Here is a 21,341-nt window from a genome sequence, read left to right as displayed (position 1 = left end):
AACACGCATGATATATATTCACATGCAAATTGTCGAATGTAGACTTTTGAGTAAACAGATAAATCCGTCAAATATTCACAGCTATTTGCACTCAAACGGTGCTTTTTTTCCAAAAAACTTTCTACGATTTTAATTTGACGCATTTGTCAGCAGAATTTAAAATGAGATATATGACAATGAAAATTTGTATTTTCTAGGTGTTCTCTTTTCACGTGTTTAAATACTGTTAAAGCAATGAATAACAAGTTCTACAAGTTACATACCAATGATGCTATGCGTAAACATTCAGTTTAATACACAGAACTGTTTCGGCATTTGTCTTAAAATGAAAGAATCATTACAACGTTTGCAAAAAAGTGGAATGAAACATTGGAAATGTAATTATGTATAAATCGCAGAATGAATTTGGTCTATCAAAATGTTAAAAAAAAATATATCAACAGAAATGCAACTTTTAAATTCTGAGAAGTAAAAAAAAATTAATTAATTTTGCATTACGATTAAATCCCATCAATATCATATTTGATAATGAAAGTTGAGGGTCTCCTGTTTTATAGCTTTGATATCAGAGACAATATAACAGAGTTACACCCTGTATCTAATCTTCGACAATTGTGCCAACAAATGACAAACTGAATTTTCGTTGATGTTAACCTGTCGGCTGTGCTGCTCCAGATACTGTTATATTTTAACTCTTATTTATGTTTCATAAACTGCAATGTAAAGTAAAATACTATGTTTTTTCTATATATACCATAATGATTGTTCAATTTAGGCGATACTAGAAAATAATGATATATCTGTTGGGATGCATACAATGTATCATACTTTAGAAAAAAATATACATACTGTTTTATTTTTCACTTTCATCAATATCATACTGAATCAAAAAGGGTAAAATTTTAGTTGACTTTTTTGTTGGACGTTTTTTCAATGATCTTGATGTAAAATTGTGTATATGTTACAGTAAATAGGTGAAATTAGGAATTACACGTAATTACTAAACATTTCAGTAAATATCTGTAGTTACTAGTCAATTTAGTAATTACATGTATTTACTAGTTGTTTCAGTGATTACAGGTATTCACTGATTTTTTTTGTCATTTTTACAGCTATTTACCAACTTCATATTTTTGTTTAAAAATTAAAGACATAATTCAAGATATCAAATACGAAAGTTAAGGGGTAGGGATTTTTAGTGCTTACTTAAGAATTTAGGATTATAAGGCACATCAAAAGTGCATACACTTTAGTTTTTGTGAATTGAAACTTGAAAATGATTGTTTTATAAGTTTTGAAACTCCCTAAAAATTATTTTCAGCATGTAAGACAATGATGTCATTCCGAAATTGAGTAATACGTTTTAAGAAGTTTATAGGCAACTTTTAATAGCCAGCTCTTTTTTAAGATATACATTAGATTATGCCAAATTTGGTTAAATGATTTGGATAATTCTTAAAATCTCATAATTTTGTTAAATTCAAATCTACAGCAGGCATACTTTGCATATCAACTTAGCCAATGACATGAGTAAAATTTCTTTTACAAAATAGGTTTAAATATGAGTTCTTTTGTCAGACATTTGCGATGAAGATGACATTCTTCACAAGCAAATTTATACAAACTGATGGCGTTAAGAGTCACATTTCATATTTCCGTGTTTCTGTGTGTCTCATTATTATGAATTTTTCAAGACCTCCAAACTGAAGCTTATACCTGCAACAAAATTTAATCATCGTTTCTACCTGTATAAGAATGATCTTTTTGTGGATTGAATAAGTCAACTAAATGGTCTATCCCTTTTCTTTTACTTTCAATGTTGACATTCTTTTCCTTTTCGTCGAGCCTGCTACTTTTGTCGCAAAAGCCAGACATGGCGAACCAACCTTAATTCCACCACCAGTAACGTCCACAAATATTCACTCTGTGGTTCAAATGTTTTAAAACTTTCTTAAATTATCCTGGATTTCTACCAAACTTGAACAGAAACTTGTTTATCATGTGTTTATGATCAAAAGATAAATTTCAAGAAGTAAATTTGGTAAAAATAAAATCATTTTTTTCCGTATTTTACTTATGAATAGACTTAGTTTTTATGACGGTTAACATTACACTCACACTGTGGTTGAAGCTTTTTAAATTTTAATAACCTTCTCAAAATATCCTGGATTTCTACCTAACTTGGACAGAAGCTTATTTATGATCATACGAAAATATCCAGAAGTAAAGTTTGTAAAAAAAATCCTTTTATCGTATATTTACTTGTAAAAAAACGGACTAGTTTTTTTCAGTTAACATACCATACACTCTGCAGTTAAAGTTTTTAAAACATTCATTGGAATTCATAAACCATCCTGAATATTTTTACCAAATTTGGACAGAAGCTTCTTACAGAACTAGCCAAAAGATAGTATCTAGAGGAACATTTTAATATTGTTTTCCCTGTTTTTGTTGAGCCTGCAACTCACAACAAAAGAAGACGAGACACTGGGTTCTGTGAAACACTTACAATTTTGATAGCTAAATACATCGGTAACCCATCTCCAGCTAGGGGTTGAATTGAAGATCGAATGAATATGTATTCAATGAGGTCCAATGATTAACTTTCAAGTGCACAACTCATCAACCATGTTTCTCAGCTTATTTAACAAAATAGAAACTGATAGGCTGCTGAAAGTGAAATATAATTTCACTATATCATTTTCGTTAATGATTTACCAAAAAAAAAAAAAATGAAATCATATATTTTTTTTTAATCTCGTAGCTAATGTACCTATAGCAAAAAGGCACATTTTAGGCTGATCACTTTTTAAAAGTACTCACTGATTTTCTAGTATTACCAAAACTTTTGATCATTTGACCATGTATATTACAACATTGTTTTAACAGTTAGTAAATAGGTGTAAAAATTCATTTTAAAATTAGTAATTACTGGGCCGTTTTAGAAATTACTTGTATTTACTAAGTGCATCGGGAATTACATGTAATTCCTAAATTTTAGTAATTACATGTAATTCCTAATTTCACCTATTTACTGTAACATATATATTATGGACTTTTAATGGCTGATTTAAGAATATTGAAGAAACGAAAGCAGAATTTGTGAAAAGGATGTCTTATTTTTTTCTCTTTTAATACAACTTATACTTCTATTCACATTTTGTTCAAAGACAAAAGTGTCCTTCAAATTATAATACTGTTACCAGTAATGTAAATGTATTCATAGAATATGTCGTGTCTGTTTATATCTTTTGATAGCGACCAAAGTGATTTGTATCACACACAACATAAGTATACGGATCTTAAGCAATTGAAGGAAAAGGGTGGTATTATAGAAGAAACAAAATCTTATAAGGAAAATTCAATTATTATTTATCATTTAACTTACATGTCCTTGTCCCTGACGCTGCTTAACTTAGTTTAACAAATCTCGGATATTTTATACCGATTGTTACTACGAAATAATAGCATTTTAATACATTTTGGCGATTAAAGGCCTTTCTGAAAGCTTTATAAATATATATATATAGTTTTTCATATTAAGTGATCATTGGTCTCTAGTGTAGAGAATCTTATATACTAGTTTTACCAGGAAATATAAATATAAAATTCCTATTCGATAATTTCGGTAATGTAGTTTCATAAATCCTTTCTTTTTTAGGGGCATTCGGTACAGGGATACCTTTGACAGAGAGAGTTATGGCCAATTACCGTCCATCATCAATATTACATAATTGGAGATGCTCGTTGATACCTGTTTCTGTGTAGTTGGGTTTTTGTCCATTTAATGTGAATTCTAAATCATCTTTCATGTTTGTCTATAGTTGTTTGTTTTAGGACGACGACATTTTCGCATGTATATAATTACCCCTAAAAGCTCTCTTCTTGTAAGTCTTCTTTCTTAAAAGGTGTTCCTCTTAGCTAAGATAGAAGGCCTATATTAAACAATAAGTACATTCCAACATATTTTATTCAACATAATTTACATTAATGAAAACTAGTCCGCAATTCGAGAAATTCGACGCATGTCTTTTGATCTAGTATGGAATTAACGATCTTTCTCAATTAGTAAGAATGTGTTACAAATTTGACTTTTAAATTTAATGAAATACAGCATGTTTATCTCGACAGTAAAAGCAGTAAATTAAGTAAGATTTGTAGAATATGTTAGATAGCATTGTTCTTATCTGGACCGTACATTCGTAACCTTTCCTCGTATGTCATTCGGAGCAGCGGAATGTTAGATAAATAGGTGATCGAGGTTCGGGTTATTGACGTGAAATACTTCACAAACAAGTGGGGAAAATGTATATAATTTATTTTTGCACAAGGATACGTGAAACCGGCTATTCCGCTTTTATTATGTGCTGGAAATTTTCGTTTGTGGAGTCCGCTTGTAAATTCTTAAAATTAATGCAATCACAAAACATATGCTACAATCCGTTGGATTGAAATGTCTTGCAATGTATCAAACCAACTATACTATTTGACCTAAGCTCAGTAACGTTTATTTATTTTTATTATGTTTTATAAGATTAAAGAAGTCCGAGTGTATCTTCCACATTTTCCAATTCTGCTTGGTCGTTTGCAAGTATTATCCGGTTCTTTAATGCAAGTAGTCTAGTTGCGTGAAAATTAATATGTTTGTGTAAAGGTTGGTTTGTGAAAATATATTCAAGATTTGATTGCAGCTGACTTGATATATGGTTTCAAAACAATAATGATGTTAATTTATCTAAGGCCTCCAGTAATGCATATAAGTTATGATCTTCTATAATACACACCTACAGTGGCTTCGAGAATCAGAGCTCCACCCCTAACACTGCTGACAGAGGGTTTTCGTAAAACTATAGATTGTTTGATTTGACTTTGTTCTCTTGGCGTTTTTTTTTAATTCGATCAGAAAGAGACAGTGTTATAAAATAACCTTTTCATCAATAGTATTGTCACAGAGTATGGGCTTTTACTCATTGTTGAAGGCCTTACGGTGACCTATAGTTGTTAATTTATGTGTCCTTTTGTATCTTGTCGCATAGACAATCATATCACATCTTCTTTTTTATATTTGGTATAAAATAACGATGGCAAATTCTAGATTTAAGAGTCAGTAATCAGCTTAGTGTATCCTATGCTTTATTCAACTCAATATATAGTAAAAAAAAAACATACAACCATGCATAACACATACATTCTACTAATCTATAGACATACAGAAATACGTAAGAAAAGCAGGATTGCAGGATTGAAAAATTCAAATAATCAATTTCTTTGACTTGTAATCAACAATATGTAACATACATGTTGGTTAAATGTGTTAAGTTTAAATACCGGATACCATATCGTTGTTATATACCATAAGTTGTTACCATAGACAACGTCTGTACTGATTCGTTGTTTCGCTTTACTAGTGCATGCATGAAAACAATAAGCAGATTTTTGAAAATTCTATATTTTCATTTTAAACAAACACGCCACTGGCCGATATCAAGTGGACTGTTTCTATAGGCTTTCTTTTCATAACGACGTTTTTTTTCCAATTTTAACATATATTTTCTTCATATTCAGTTTTGGTGTTAGTCGAACAGGAAATTTAATTTTTAAGCCACATCCATTTTTGTCAATCTTATAATACCAGCTCTCACTTAATGGAAGTTTGGAAAAGTCATCTGCGCAATACAATATCACATCTTTGTCGGTTTGAAAGCAATATCTGAAAATGTCCAAGTCAAATTTTATTACGGTAGTATCCCTTCTGTCGTTGGGTCTAACCCGATCTTGAACTGCATGCATCCTCGAATGTATTGGCTGCTGAGAGTAAACGGTGATGGTCAATTCTCTGTGGAAAATACTCGGCGAGAGAATGTTGATCAATGTTGGACTTGGATTTCCAGGTTGTCTCAGTATTTGGACGGCCATGCCATTTTACAATTAAGATACAATATACCCTAAAAGAGAAACACAGATGTCAGGTATTAATTTATTTTTTTGTTTATCATGTATTTTGCACATTAATAATCAGACCATTTAGTTTTTTTGTTTGAACTGTTTTACAATTGTCATTTGGGGGCATTTTGTAGCTTACTATTGGGTATGGTTAACGTTTTTGCTCATTGTTGAAGGGTTTACGGTGACTGACCTGTACCTCATTTGTACTCTTGGGGAGAGTTGTCCAATTGGCAATAATACATGTGTGCAACTCTTTTCAAACTACCTTGTACATCCAATGATTTGCGCCTGAAATTTTAAGATACTATAGTATACGATTGCACCAATTCCAAAATAAAATTTTAGTTGATTAAGGAACTGATCTTGACTGTCGTTTCGTTTCAATCTGTGTCGTAATCCTGACAGTGTTCACTAGGCGAAGTTAAAGTAACAGCAATATAACGGGTAGTAGCTTTATAAGTAACTTGGCGTAAATGAGGCCTGTGTATTCGGCTGGTGTATTTGAAGTGATATATCGTCAGTAATATAATTTTGTACAAAGTATTATTAAAAGAAAAATACGTATAATAAATGACTGCAATGAGAAAGCAGGCAATTAAATTCGACAAATTAAAAACTATTATATTAATTCTATCATAACTTACTTTTTTGGGTGTCGATTTCTTAACAATAATTCTTTCAATTTTCAACGTCTCCTGTAAATCAACCGTGAGTGGTGCTGATGCATGGCTGGAAAACGTCGAGAACTAGCTCTTCAAAACTCACTTTTTGTTCTCCGCTCTTTTCGATATTTGACATTGTTGCAATCAGTTATAATTAAAGTTCTATGTGTAGTAATAGTCTCAGCTTAGTATTTATACTGATTATTCAGACGATTACCTGCTCAAAATTTTATTTTGAATGCAGAAAGTCATTTTTATACTTTGAATTATCCGAGAAGAGGATATAACTCTATATTATGTCACAGGAAATACTTATCTGATGTCAGTATTTGACCAAAGACGGCAACTCTTGTTTATTGTCATTGGTGTCAACCTTTCACAGTATCAAGCTGTATACAGCCACAGCAATCCCTACGTGTGACTTCCGTCAACTTGCGAAATTAGTAGGAACACGGAGTTATAATTTCATTATACATGTAATATCTTCTTGATAAAAATTACATTTATTTATCACACCATGGAAGTATTATATTCAATAGAATACTTCCATGATCACACTAAGCAGAACATTCTTACAATGATGCCAAGGTTATAAAATTTGTCTCTATATTTTCAAATTAGTACAGTTGCGATGTCCCAATGACAGTAAAATATATTTACCATACCTTATAATCACTTAAGCGCTTAGACTTATGCATGCACAGACTTTTTTGAAGAGATATCGGAATGCTTATCGTAAAAAAAACTATCCAAATTAAGATAATATAAAAACAGCTATATCAAAACATTCAAAATCAGAACTATGGCTCACTGTTATTTCAGTATTAATAGTTTTCCCTCCTCTTTTTTTTTTAGTTTTATATTCTATAAAAAAAAACACCATTTGAACTACCTTATAACACAATACTCAAAAGGTGAAACCAAACAACATGTACAATTATAAGGATAAATATATCCAAATATTTTCAAGTATTCTCATAGAAAAAAAATAAACCCGCTGCCCGTATAACGTTCTATAGTGTAGTCTTCTATATATACCATGTATACGCCGTATGATTGGGTAAACAAAAAAAATGGAGTTGAGTTCAATAGGGGTGGGGAAGGTTTGTAACGTAAATCAATAGGTTAAACTGTTTCAGAAGATCGTACGAAATTTTACAGGATTGATATACCGGGGCGGACCCAGAAATTTTGAAAGGGACTCGAGTTCCCTTCTCAGGACAAGAAGTGGGTATAGTTTCCATTGATCGTCAAAAAATTAGGTGATAACTCCCGGAATCCCCCTCCTGGATCTGCCACTGTATGGACAAGCGGTGTATAGAAGCAGAGACGTATGAGACATATAATACATGTATTAATTATATGTCTCTGATAGAAGACTTTAGAATAATTTAAAAGTATAATTTGTACAACTATATATCCTATTCTGAGATTACTATAACTACTCTGTTATTATAGTAGTCTCAGTCCTATTCAAACATTTTATAACAACTTTTTCCCTTTTTAACAAAATTACTCGTCTAATTATGTTTTCTTGTTTATCAACATAGAATTCCAGTCTATTTTCTTAAAATAAAGGGTTTTGTGATCAGGTGATCAAATCTTTCCTTTACTCACAAATTTTACACTCTCCTTGAATGAAGGAAAATAAATTCAATTGAAAATGGCGGGGAAAACAAAAAAATGATTTTTTTGACAATTTTAACCGAATTTATCTGACTATGGCACTTTCAACGCAACAGCCTGAGAATGATGATAGATATGTACTTTTAGCTAAAATAGACAATGCGAGAAATGTATCGAACATTCTGAAAGCCATTCATTTTAAAGAGGTAAATAAGAGATCAAAGTTAGCTGTGAAACACAAACAACAGATAGTCACTTCGGCATGTGGTCAAATCCGTCGGAGAGCTTATTTTATGTCCTATCAAATTGTTGACTTTCTGTCTGTGACTTTCTGTCTGTTTACCTTTTGAAAGGAATTCTAGTCAAATCGGCACCTAGTCAATTTGGCACCTGGTTAAATCGGCACCCGATATAGTCATTTCGGCACCAATGTTAGTTATCTTTAACCCCTGCCTCCCCTGAATTCGAACCCTAGTTACGGCCCTGGCGTGTATATATATATTTCACTCTGGTCAACAACTCACCAGTCAAGGTCGTTAAAAACTTCCATTTGTTGTCAACTCACTTGTACTTTAAAATATATACTATGAGGTGGCAACTGTGCTTAACATATTTTTTCAAAAATTAAAAAATATATATACATTTATTAATTAAATAAACATGAAAATTTAAAGGGAAAAAAAAAAAAAATAATCTAACATTTATACATTAATCAAACCGGCGCGACTCGCAAATAAAGTCACCCAGCAATCGCATTAGTGTTTCATTAGAGACGGAGATATTGTCATTTTTTTCTATTGACAATAAAAGTTTTCTAAATCAATATGCAACGATCCTGTGTTGAAGTATATCTCATGTATAAGTTTCTGTCTTGCCTCTTCATAATTTTCACAAAATAATAAATAATGTTCCACAGTTTCTAATTGACCACATTCACACTTGGGGTCTATATTTTGATTGATTTTGTTTTGGTAATTTTTTAGGTAGTATCCAGATCTTAAATTTCTAATAATTTTTGCTGTTTTATGATCTGGATAATCAAATGTCGATTTTTTGCTGACAGTCTGATGAAAGTTATAATAAAATCTTCCTGTATCACTATTATCCCATCTATGTTGCCACTTTTTATTTACTAAAATTCTTGCTGCTGTTTTAATATCTTGTTTAGTTACTGTAATATGAGCTTCTTTCTGAATTTGATTTGCCTCTTTAGCTGCCTCTTTATAAATTTCAAATTCTTTCCCATTTTTAAAAATAAAGTATAAAGAATATCATGAACATGATGAATATTATTGGAATGTTTAAAGCTATTTGTCCGCCATTAGTAGCATTACTGGATATCACACAGGTTCCCGTAAAAATTTGACGTCATTAAACAAAATATCTGACGCCACAATGGAAAAGTGATTGTTGTTGACGTCAAAAGTTCAATCGGCCGGGTCAGCCAGGATTAGCGATAAGGTGCATTACATTTTTGGAGGGTTTCTGTAAAAAAAAAATTGTTCATTCAACTTAATTTGTATTCAAGGTTTTATTTTTTTGCATGCATGTTTTAACATTTGAGCATTTTGCATGATTGTTGGTTTAAAACTGTTTGAAGTTTCCTGAAAAAACACCTTTTTAATTGCTGTTAATTATTTTGCATTTGAAATTATATGATGATATATATGTTGTGTACAAGATGTAAGTTTGTACAAATTATAATTTGTACAGGGATTTTGTACAAGTTATAAGTTTTTTTACACATACCTTCTTGCAATAGGTGATACAGGTTTATCATATAAAATGTACTTGGTTAATGTTTTAAATTCAAAAACATATACTCCAACCTAACATTTAGTGCTATTTTCCTTGTCTTCAAACAGGAAATGAGGATACCTGAATGGTTTAAATTCTAATTGTATTAATTTCATTATACGATATTCATGTCCATATAAAATCCTTGTGTGGCCTTATAATGTGTTTGCATCAAAGCCCAGTTTTAGACTGTATCATGAAGTTGTGAAAATATGACAGAAATATGCGAAGCAAAAGACTGTGTGCTTGCATCATCCATTTTTGTTCAGCAGGTAATAAAACACTGATAACTTGCACAAAAAATCTGTAAAAATTATAATTTGTACAACATTACAACTTGTACACAACATATATATATATATATATTGATTAAAAATTTATCTTTTTAATAGACATGATAGAGATTGTATTAAAGTCATTTTCGTTTAACATTCACATTGGTAACTGTCTTTTTCTTCATTTTTGTATTCCCCCCCTGTGGGGAAGGGGCATTAATTTAAGTTTTACCCTTGATCAGCATTGATCAGTGAAAACAGGGATTCATTGTTTTCCCTTTTATTGTTCTAATTTTCTCACAATTAAAAAACAGCTTGGGTGAGGGCTTCATTGTTTTTTGAAGAAAAAACAGCAAAAATTTTAATTATGTTCTTCATAAAAGTTTAATTGAAAAGACGAATCAAAACATTGGTCATATATTTTGAGACAACTTTCAACAATAAATTTATGAATTCATTTTTAACGATGTAATGAATGAATCTATCCAACCTCAAAAACAATTTAAAAAATAGAGGGATCATTTATACATTTTTAGAATTATTTCTTTATTGGATGCCGAATTGGTGACTTTAAATGGGTGCCAATTTGACTAGATGCCGATTTAACCAGGTGCCGATTTGACCTTTTCTTTGGGTGCTGATTTAACCAGGTTCAGATTTGAATTTTTCTTTGGGTGCCGATTTGACCAGGTGCCGATTTGACTTGTACCCAATGAAAGTCCCTGGTGCTACATTGACTATACATGTAGCCTTTTGTAGGTGCTGATTTGACCAGGTGTCAATTTGACTTTTTCTACAGCCATTAGGTGCTGAATAAATGTAATTACACATTTGGTACTCAACTGTAAAATTTGTGCTCGATTGACCTTAGATCTACTCTGAATCAACATAAAGAAGTAACATCAAACATTTAATCGGTACTATTCTTAGGGAAAATATACTGCTTCATATTTTCTTTACACGACAAACTCATTGGAAAAAAGTAAAATTTCCCCTCAAATCGCACCGATTAAATGTTTGATGTTACTTCTTTATGTTGCTCTTAATCATGTTAATATTAACTGAGTACCAGTATGTCGTACATGTCGTAGGTAGCCTGTCAAAAAATAATATAAACAAACTGGAGTCAAAAGTCGGTAATATAAAAATTGAGAAATCCAGCAGTTGTGTGGCCACTGAACTTAAAGGTAGCTCAGAAATATTTCCCATTTTTAAAAATAAAGTATAAAGAATATCATGAACATGATGAATATTGTTGGAATGTTAAAATATTTTTTTTTCTTTTTCTGAGACATTTTATACCTTAATTACCAATTTATAAGTTGAAAGTGTCCAGATCAACTCATGTTATTTGTTGATATGCTTACAGTGACATTCAAAATGTTTTCATAAAAATTAATTTAAAACCGTTCCTTGACATTTACATCAGTGATTATTGATAATTACAACAATACACATCACAGTGTACATGTAAATGTATATATATAGTACACACCATGTATCATCGTACAGCGGATATATATATGTACTAACCAAGCGGGCATGATCGATTTTGAACTGACACAGTAACGAAAATCTTTGTTTTGTTTTATCAACATTCAGTGTACATTTCTCAACATCTGAAATTCCTGCTCCAATATAATTTTTGCATCGATTTTTTCCCATTTATAAGACAACTTTTATATTATGATAAGAACAATTAACTTGTCAATGCGCAAATAGTTGTGAATGTCAACACCAACTTTCAATTTCGATACAATTGGCGAGACATTAACATGTTTTACCTGCAAGAAAGCTAATACAGGACAAAAGTAATAGTTACCAATCATAAACCTACCTGTGATTACTCTGACATTCCTTGAAACTTTTTGGGTAAAAAACGAGTATGAAAATTTTGTTTATTTGTATGGTGTACAGCAACTTAACTATGCACCGTACAGAAGGATTTATGTGGTCAGCTAAACACTGTACATAACGCTTCTTTTTGGAACAAAATATAAAAAAAAACATATGCTTGAAAGATTTCAATGAAAATTATTGATACAGCTATACTTAATACACACGCACAGTGGCCTTCTATCAGAAAAATAGTTGCAATGAATTTAGAATTATATGGGATGAGACGAGTGCCAACTTCTTTGACAAGTATTTGCACATGTTTTTAGTAATCGTTCTCGTTCTTTGGGAAAATAATGAGACATCTCTTATCATCAACCTACAACCAAATCATTTCTTAAAACAACAATTAAGTTTAGATTGAGGTACACATTGATATTATGTGTACAAAACAAAGATTTTCGTTACCGTGTGAGGTCAAAATCGATCACGCCCGCTTAGTTAGTACCTATATCCGGTGAACTGATGATACACGGTGGTACATGTAGTATATTAACATTGGTAAGAATCAGAGCCAACAACAAACAATATATATTGTAAATGCAGAATACAATAATAAAATTATATTATGTGCATTCATTGTATATGTAAACATGATAAATGCAATAATAAAGCAGCCATTAAATTTCCACTCAATATCAGGTCTTTCTAGAGGATGAGGCAAGTGTAGAGAGAAACATGCATGTGCACCTCATTTTAACCTGTTGTACAAAATGTAGATCAGCATTGACAATACTGTACTTGTGCAGGTGCAGGGACAAACCCCACCCCTCCCCCTATTTCAAAGAAATTTCAGAAGTCTAAATTACTATGATTACACCCTAAGAGGACTAAAGTGTTTTGCCCTGTATAAAGCTTAAGTCTGGCTTTCCCATGCTTCTTTTAAATTATAATCAAGATAATATTAGAACCTTCTATTTTATGTTTAAGTTTTAAAAAGTTCTACGATTGTATGCTTAAGAACTTGAATGTTTGAAAGTTCAAGAATAAGAAAGAAAAGTGCATTGTCACAACAACCAAACAATAATTGTAGTCAGGAAAGTTGCATGTTTAACAAATCTGAATGAATAACTGGGATTATTTAAATTAAAGTTATTTCATAACTAAGAAATGAAAAAGTAATTCATACATGCATTTTTTTTAATTTCTTTTCCAGTCAGCAACCGTGTTTGCCAGTTCTATGGGATTTAAGGTGACAGTTGAAGATTCTAAGTGTGTACAGGCCAATGCCTTTATTCAGGAAGCTCTGTTCCATGAATTTGTGATGAAAGAAGACCAAATCACCTTTAAAATCAATCTAACAGTGCTACTGGTATGTATTAGTAGGTTACATGTACATGTAGTGATACATGTACATATTATTCATGTAATCAAATTGTGATCAGGCATTATTTGTGTGCATGGGAATAAGGACAATTGGACTCAGTACCACTTTGATGGACACAACTTAGTTGCTGATCTTACCTGGTTCATGAATTATTTTCTGTTAACATGGTTAAAGCCTTTTTACGAATGTATTTTGTCCAAATTTGAAATCAGCTCAAAGAAACCTCATATGTAGATGCAGCAACAAAATACAAACAAACTATAGATAAGAGTTGAAAATATTCCTTATATGTACATTATATATAACATGTATGATTTGGGATGCATTTTTTCTAATGGCATATCATTAAAGATGTCTATCATGATACTTTAATTTTTTAATCTTTTTATATAAAAGTTAGGGAATGTGGTATAATTTCCAATGAGACAACTACAAATGTATCCACCTAAGTTCAAATGACAAAGATCAGATAAAATGAAATATAAATGTAGGTCACCGCAATGTATATATTTACTATATTTGTCTAAGTTTTTAGGTGGATGAAATGCACCAACTTACTGTATGAATATGAGGAAATACACCATACCTTCCTTATCTAATATCAGCTGGGATTCTTCTTTACACATAAAAATTTTTACTTTTTCAGTACATGTACTTGTTTTGAATTTTCTTTTGATTCATTAATTGCAATTAACATATAGAAAGTATGGTATCAAATTAACAAGAAGAAGATAATGTATTAAATGATTCAACAAGTAATCATACATGTATGTTATAATAAGCATATAAATATTATATGCTTATTATAACATACATGTATGATTACTTGTTGAATCATTTAATACATTATCTTCTTCTTGTACATTGATAGGAATGTCTGACAATATTTGGTGGGACACCAGGAGAAAGTACCAGTCTGAAGATGTGTTACGCTGGCTATGGATGTCCTCTCATCCTTGTGTAAGTGTATTACTTCTATTGTAAGTAAATATGGATGCCACATATACTTTAAATACATACAATTTACATATATAAAAGTAAAGAGAGATAGATGTACACTTGCCATGAGACAACTATCTACCAGAGACATTTGATGATCAAGATGTATACACTTATGACTTTTAGATCACACTACTGTCTTCAACAATAAGCAAAAATCATACCATATAGTGAGCTTTAGAAGGTCCAATTATTAATTATAACAAAATTGGAAACATGTGGCAAAGGAGAAATCCAACAACCTGAATATGTTGTTTCCTAAGTATCTCAACTATGATAATGACCATTCCCCTTTCACAATTATTACACTACCAAAGGGAAACATTTTGTAAAATATATGTACTGTATCATGATCAGTGATTGTTAAATTTTTTAAATTTCAGCATTGATTCATTTAATATTTAATATTTCAGTTTAGAAGAAGATGGTGTTCTCACAGACTGCAGTATTAAGACTTTAGAACCTGATGAGATCTTAGACTTTAACTTCTGTAGCACAAATGTTATCAATAAAATTATTATGAAGGTAGGTTAAATGAATTCCATTAAACTTAAAAAGTTTTAGAAGTTTCTGCATTAATCATATATGTAGTTCTATAGGGTGGGTGGTCTCAGGACTCCCTTTCCAGCCAGGCTTATCTACCTCTGAACAGCTTGCTTCATATAGAGGAAAAGATATGTTGGGTTTAGTTATTGACGTATAACTAAAAGACATTTAGAGCTCCACATTCAGTCTTCATGTTTAGACAGGCTAAAAATCATAAATATGTTTTCGTCCTTAAAATAATTTTACCAAATGAACTTACTATAATGTTATTGCTATTATCAAAAAAAATTTGCAATTCATGAATTCTTAAAGATTTTGCGGGTTCATTCAGTATATCCAAAGAAAATACCTCGAGTAAGATATTACCATTTGTAAACCTCAAATCTTCTGCTTATCAAAAAGTTTCAGATTATTTTGGAACAATATCTGTAATACCATTTGTTCTGTTTTAGTCAGAATGTTTGAAGGAAGCTTTCAGTGAGTTAGACATGAGCAGTGATATACTACAGTTCCTGATGTCACCTGACTCTCCACACTTCAGATTGTCTACCTTTGGTAATGCTGGTAGCACACATGTAAGTAAAGGGAGGCATTTAGTTATGCTTGGAAACAGATGGTAACTGCAAGAGTCCTAGTGATTCCAAAAGAAATTCAAAATTATATGAAAGTGATTCATAGCCGTCATAAAATTGGTTTTAAAAGGGCTTTTATGATCATTTCGTGTTCATCATATATACATCTTAAAAACTTGGAAGTTTCTCAAACTGTCAAGCAAACAAATTAAAATATGACCTAATATTAAAATAAGAAGATGTAGTTTGATTGACAATGCTGCCTTATCTAGTTGTACATTTGTACCAAACATATCTTGCAATAAATCATAAATACTTTCAACTCATCATATTTTTTTAAGGGGAAAAACTCTTGATAACATACAAATTCAAAACACACACAAGAATTTTTATACTGCGGATTTCATAATTATTTGTGGAATGCTAACATTCATGGATTTCATTGGCATATGCATGGCAAACCTTGAATTTGAGTGTTCAATGAAGAACACATTTTATGTAGGCTTGTACATGTTGTATGCAGACTTTTACAAATCTGCAATTTTAAAATCCACTTAATACAATTTTCCTCAATTTCTTGGAAATCAATATCCACAGAAATAAATGAATACACAGTATGACAAACAGAACATTTTACAGAAGAAATAATAAACTGTTAGCATACCAACAAATGTTGAGTATTTAGAAGGAATATAGCCATCTTCCAATATAAATAAGAAGATATGGTATGAGTGCGACTGTGTTGATGAGACAACTCTCCATCCAAGTCACAATGTATAAAAAGTTAACAATTATAGGTTAAAATACGGCCTTCAACATGGAGCCTTGGCTCTCACCGAACATCTTGCAATAAAATACCCCAAAAATGACTAGTGTGAAACAATTCAAACAGGAAGACAACTTATTATTGAAATTTCCAGCTACAATTTGTAGGTTGGAAAGATCTTTTTGAAAAGTAATATAAAACTTTGTAGAACACTTAACTTACACATATTATCAATAGGATTAGTTTTGGTCGGGTATTACAGGTGTTTGGTCAATGCATTATTTATTTGTATGTCCCTTTGATATAGCTCAGTCTAAATAGGTTTTAAGTATACAGAGGTTCTGTTTAAACCGACTCCATCGTATTCAAAGAATTCTTGACCCTTTTCTTATTTACATTATTTCTTATATAGTTTGTAATGCCAAATTTTTATTTCAGTCAGATTTTCCCAAGGAATCAGATATGATGGAATCATTCCAGTGTACACAGACACAAACAAACAGGTATTTATAAAAAAATTAGAAGATGTAATATGATTGCCAATGAAACAATTCTCCACAAGATAACAAATGATTCAGAAATTAACATTATAGGTCACTGTAAGGCCTTCAACAATGTGCTCAGCCCATACTGCATAGTCAGTTATAAAAGGCCCCTAAATGACAAATGTAAAACAATTCTAACGAGAAAACAAACCACCTGATTTATGTTTAAAATGATGAATGAAAAAGAAATATGATATACAGCAACTAACCAGAAATTTGTACTTTTTCAAACTTAGTTAAGAAATAAAATTGATAGACCTCAGATAAATTTTTACTTCTCACATTTAAGTTAAGTTGGTGAAATGTAAAGTATACTGTCTGAATTATCATTTAGAAAATTTGACCAGTTGCAAATGAAAATGCAATGCAATTTCCTATAGAATTGATATTTCCAAGGGCAATAACTCTTGTTATTGATAAAAGTCTTGCAAGAATTGTACACATGAGGGCGTTTCAAAGCAATTTTACATATAATTTATTATTTCAAGGGGCATAACTCTTTTCAAAATTGTTGATGGACACTCAATTTCATACTCATCCAAGATTATGCTTATATTACCCTTTGAATTAAGTTTCTTGAGGGTGCTTGCATTAACAAGGTTGTAAGAATAGATGCCCAGTATATCTATGTCCCCTGCAATGTCAGGCACAGGTTACAAAAATTGTGCAGATATAATTATTAAATATAGATGTATTTAAGACACTCAACATCTGAATATCTGGCTTATTAAAGGCACATTTATAGTTGTATGCTTCATGTCATCAGTGTCTGTAGAGTTGAGACTTGTTAAGAGTTTGTGATTACCGGTGGTATGCAGTCAAATTAGCAATGGCACATTTCATTTTCATGGAGAATATTTTGCCAACCCGACTCAGATATTTTCAATTTACTTTGAAACTTTCGCAGAGTTTGAATAACATGTCAAAGTGTTATAACCATTAAAGTTATATTATTTAAATAACACATGGGTGAGACATATCTGTGTCAACCGTTTATTATTTGTTACAGATACAAGATATCTTTATTGAAGCCGTCAGTCAAGGCCCTAGCACTATCCACAAGAGTATCCATCAGAACAGATAATAGAGGATTCCTCTCATTACAGTTTATGATCAAGAATGAAGATGGACAAGTCTGCTTTGTAGAATTTTATGTATGTATTATGTGTTTAACTGCATGAATCTGTTGAATCAGAACTTTTGTAAAGTAGAAACTTTAATGATGATTAAATCTAAATGAGTGACTTTTTAACAATAAAGATTTTGCAACTTTTGATTTTAAGGAGAAAGTCTAGGCTGCTAAACAGATTTCTTTTGAAATAAATTTCATTTGACCTCATTAACTAAAAGATCTAAAATTGACTTTGATTTTCAAGATTTTTTTTCAATCTAAATGGCTATGTACGGTCCTAATTCTCCGTTTCAGAATCTTAATGCATTCTAGGTAATATTTTCAAAAGGTTAACCAAAGAAATTGTGATTGGTTTAAAACGTATTAAATAATAGAAATTCAACAAACAAAGTAACGTTCTTTTCATTTTGGTGTACCAACAATGTCAATGAGACTACCCATCTATATAGTGCTTTAGATTCTGAAATGGCATATTATAATTTTAACTCCCAAATGAAAAGAGATGTTTGTAAAAAAAAACAATGAGAGAGAAAACCAATGACACAAATACAAAATACATCTAGAGGTCCTCTATATCTTTTATATTTTGCAGTGTGCACCAGATGAAGATGTAGATGAAGGACCTGAGCCATAGAAGATACTGATCACTTCTTATTGAAATGTGCCAATCATTGCTTTACTAAAATGTTGTCATGAATCATGACTTACTGAGACTGACATGAAACTTTTGAAAGCAGTGATCAATACCAACAGACTTTTAATAAAGATTCAAACTAAACACTTGTAAAATCATAGATATGTTGACTCATTTGTGGTACAATGTACTATATGGAATTCTGTGAAGACTTCCTCAAGCCTTGTTATTTATTGTATTATTTGTTAAAGAATATTAGTTTACACATGATGCAAATAAACATTATATGGGAGTATTTATCACTCTTGAAAGCTTGTGTGTTGGTTTGCTGTCCAAAATTTTTTACCTTGTTATCATTCACCACTTTGTGTTTAAACATGAATAGGAACAAGAATAGTTTTGTCTTTCTTTCTGTAAAACTGTACTGAGTATTCAAAGTAAAAGTTGAAGTAGAAAGAATCCAATTCTTAAATTTGTTTTGTTACAAAAATTATTGAGCACTTTGGTTTTGACATGATAATCAATTATATGGTCATTTTTATAAATTTACTGTTTGCAAAAATATGAATTATTCAAAATACTAAATATTCTCTTATCCCAGGCATATATTATGGCACTTTTTGAAATTTTTGGTTTCAATGCCCTTCAACTTTATACTTGTTTTGCTTGTTAAAAATTTTAATCTGAGCGTCGCTGGTGAGTCTTATGCAGAAAAACATGTGTCTGGAGTATCAAATTATAAGCCTGGTACCTTTGATAACCATTTACAATTTACACAATGTTTTGGTAGCAAGAAATTCATACATCCAGAAATTGTTTTTACAATCAATATATTTGTTTGCTTTATGCAAGTATGCACAATGGTACCAGTGAAACAGTCTGGGTTTCTATTAGGGCACTTTGGCTTCATCCAAAAATAAAAACTTGCTTCCACAATACATCCTGGATTGGCAAAAGTAGCCATAAAACGCAAATAATCAATGAATCACAATAATGCAACAGCGAAAGTAAAATTGTTGAAGGGGCCTCGGTGGCCAAGTGGTCTAGTAGTTCTACTACTGTCATCACTAGCAAGTCAACACTGAGGTTGAGAGTTTGAACCCAATCTAATCTTCATTGACTAGCTGGGATTGTCAATTAACTACCAGAGGTCAGTGGTTTTCTCCGTTCTCTCCGGCTTCCTCCACCAATAAAAACTGGTCGCCAGGAAATAGCTAATAGTGGCATTAAACACCAACAATCAACAATCAATAGATTACCATAGCTTATTGATTTTGACTTGTTTACCTGTGAAAAATATTATTTTGTAAATTTTTTATAAACAGGAATCTTTGTCATTGTAAACACAAAACTTGTTCATCATTGAAGAGAAATTTTACAATACTACATGGATTACTTTCTCTTATTGCATTTATACAGGTTCTTGTAACATTATAAAAACTTGACCCCACATGCCAAATTAGAAATAGGCTTTTCAAATTCTCCAAAACTTGAGATCTCTTATTATAATGATTGATTGTTTCGTGTTTAAAACCACTTTCAACACTTATGTGCTATTTAGGGGCAGTCAGTTTTTTTTTATTGAAGCTGGAGTGCCCTGGGAGAACTACCAAACTTTGAAAGGAAAACTGATAATCTTCGTCAATTTAGATTGGAGTCGCATGCACTTTGAGGTACCAAATAGTTCTGAAAGTGTTGAAAATTGTGTTCATCACCAATCAAATATAAAGCATAGAGTTTGCTCATTGTCAAACCTATAGTTGCACAGATCCATGTCATATGGATACTGGTGGATAGTTGTCTCATTGCCAATCATAGCTACTTAATTTAATAAGTGCCATTTAATAAATTTAGAGAACATTGTTTATTGCAGAACCTTTCCATGTGAAGCACTTTTGCGATTTGATGCTGTTAGGTTCACTACTTTAGCAATATGTATATCAACTTGACTTGATTAAATTGTATATACATAGGCATATGGAGGGAACAATCATTAGAAGCCACAAGATTGAATAAAGGATTCCTTTACATATTTATTGCCCTATGATCATAATTACAACAAACAATCACAGGGCATTATAAAGCCCGTTGTACAAAAACTTGTCAGAGAAAGGTTGTTATGAATTAAGAGACAATATCCCTTTGATCAATATCAGAGTTCATTCGGACTCAAAGTACCAAATTTTGACAAAATTATCTTTTTTTCAGTTAGATAATTGCAATGATTAGTACATTTGAAGACACAAACTTTTGATTGTTTTTTTATTGCAGGAATTGTTGAGATGAGGCAAAGAAGCTTACTAAGTACTCTTGATGTGATTCATAAGTGTTTGTCGCTTCTTATTTTTATATAGATTAGATCTTTGGTTTTCCTGTTTGAATAGTTTTACACTAGTAATTTTTGGGTCCCTTTATAGCTTGCTGTTTGGTGTGAGCCAAGGCTCAATGTTGGAGGCTTTTCTTTAACCTATAATGGTTTACTTTTTTACAAATTGTGACTTGGATGAAGAGTTTATTCATAATGACATTGGCACTCATACCACATCTTCTTGTATCTATATTAGCTATATTATGAATAATGTCATTAAATGTCATTCTGTTATGACAGCAACATATAT

The 21,341-nt window shown here is 31.2% G+C and overlaps 1 protein-coding gene across 1 annotated transcript; it reads left to right on the top strand.

Moving 5' to 3' along the window:
* Positions 1–8,253: 8,253 nt before the first annotated feature.
* Positions 8,254–19,003, top strand: LOC143074407 (cell cycle checkpoint protein RAD1-like). Its single transcript, XM_076249883.1, has 8 exons — positions 8,254–8,440; positions 13,359–13,514; positions 14,401–14,489; positions 14,942–15,053; positions 15,527–15,649; positions 16,851–16,915; positions 17,967–18,111; positions 18,682–19,003. The coding sequence occupies exons 1-8, from the start codon at positions 8,330–8,332 to the stop codon at positions 18,721–18,723; spliced, it is 843 nt and encodes a 280-aa protein (XP_076105998.1). The 5' UTR covers positions 8,254–8,329; the 3' UTR covers positions 18,724–19,003.
* Positions 19,004–21,341: the final 2,338 nt, after the last annotated feature.

The sequence above is a fragment of the Mytilus galloprovincialis genome, chromosome 5 (genome assembly GCF_965363235.1).
Source record: "Mytilus galloprovincialis chromosome 5, xbMytGall1.hap1.1, whole genome shotgun sequence".
Classification (NCBI taxonomy): domain Eukaryota; kingdom Metazoa; phylum Mollusca; class Bivalvia; order Mytilida; family Mytilidae; genus Mytilus; species Mytilus galloprovincialis.
Note: the sequence above shows the minus strand (reverse complement) of the source record. Positions and strands in the feature narration are given on the sequence as shown.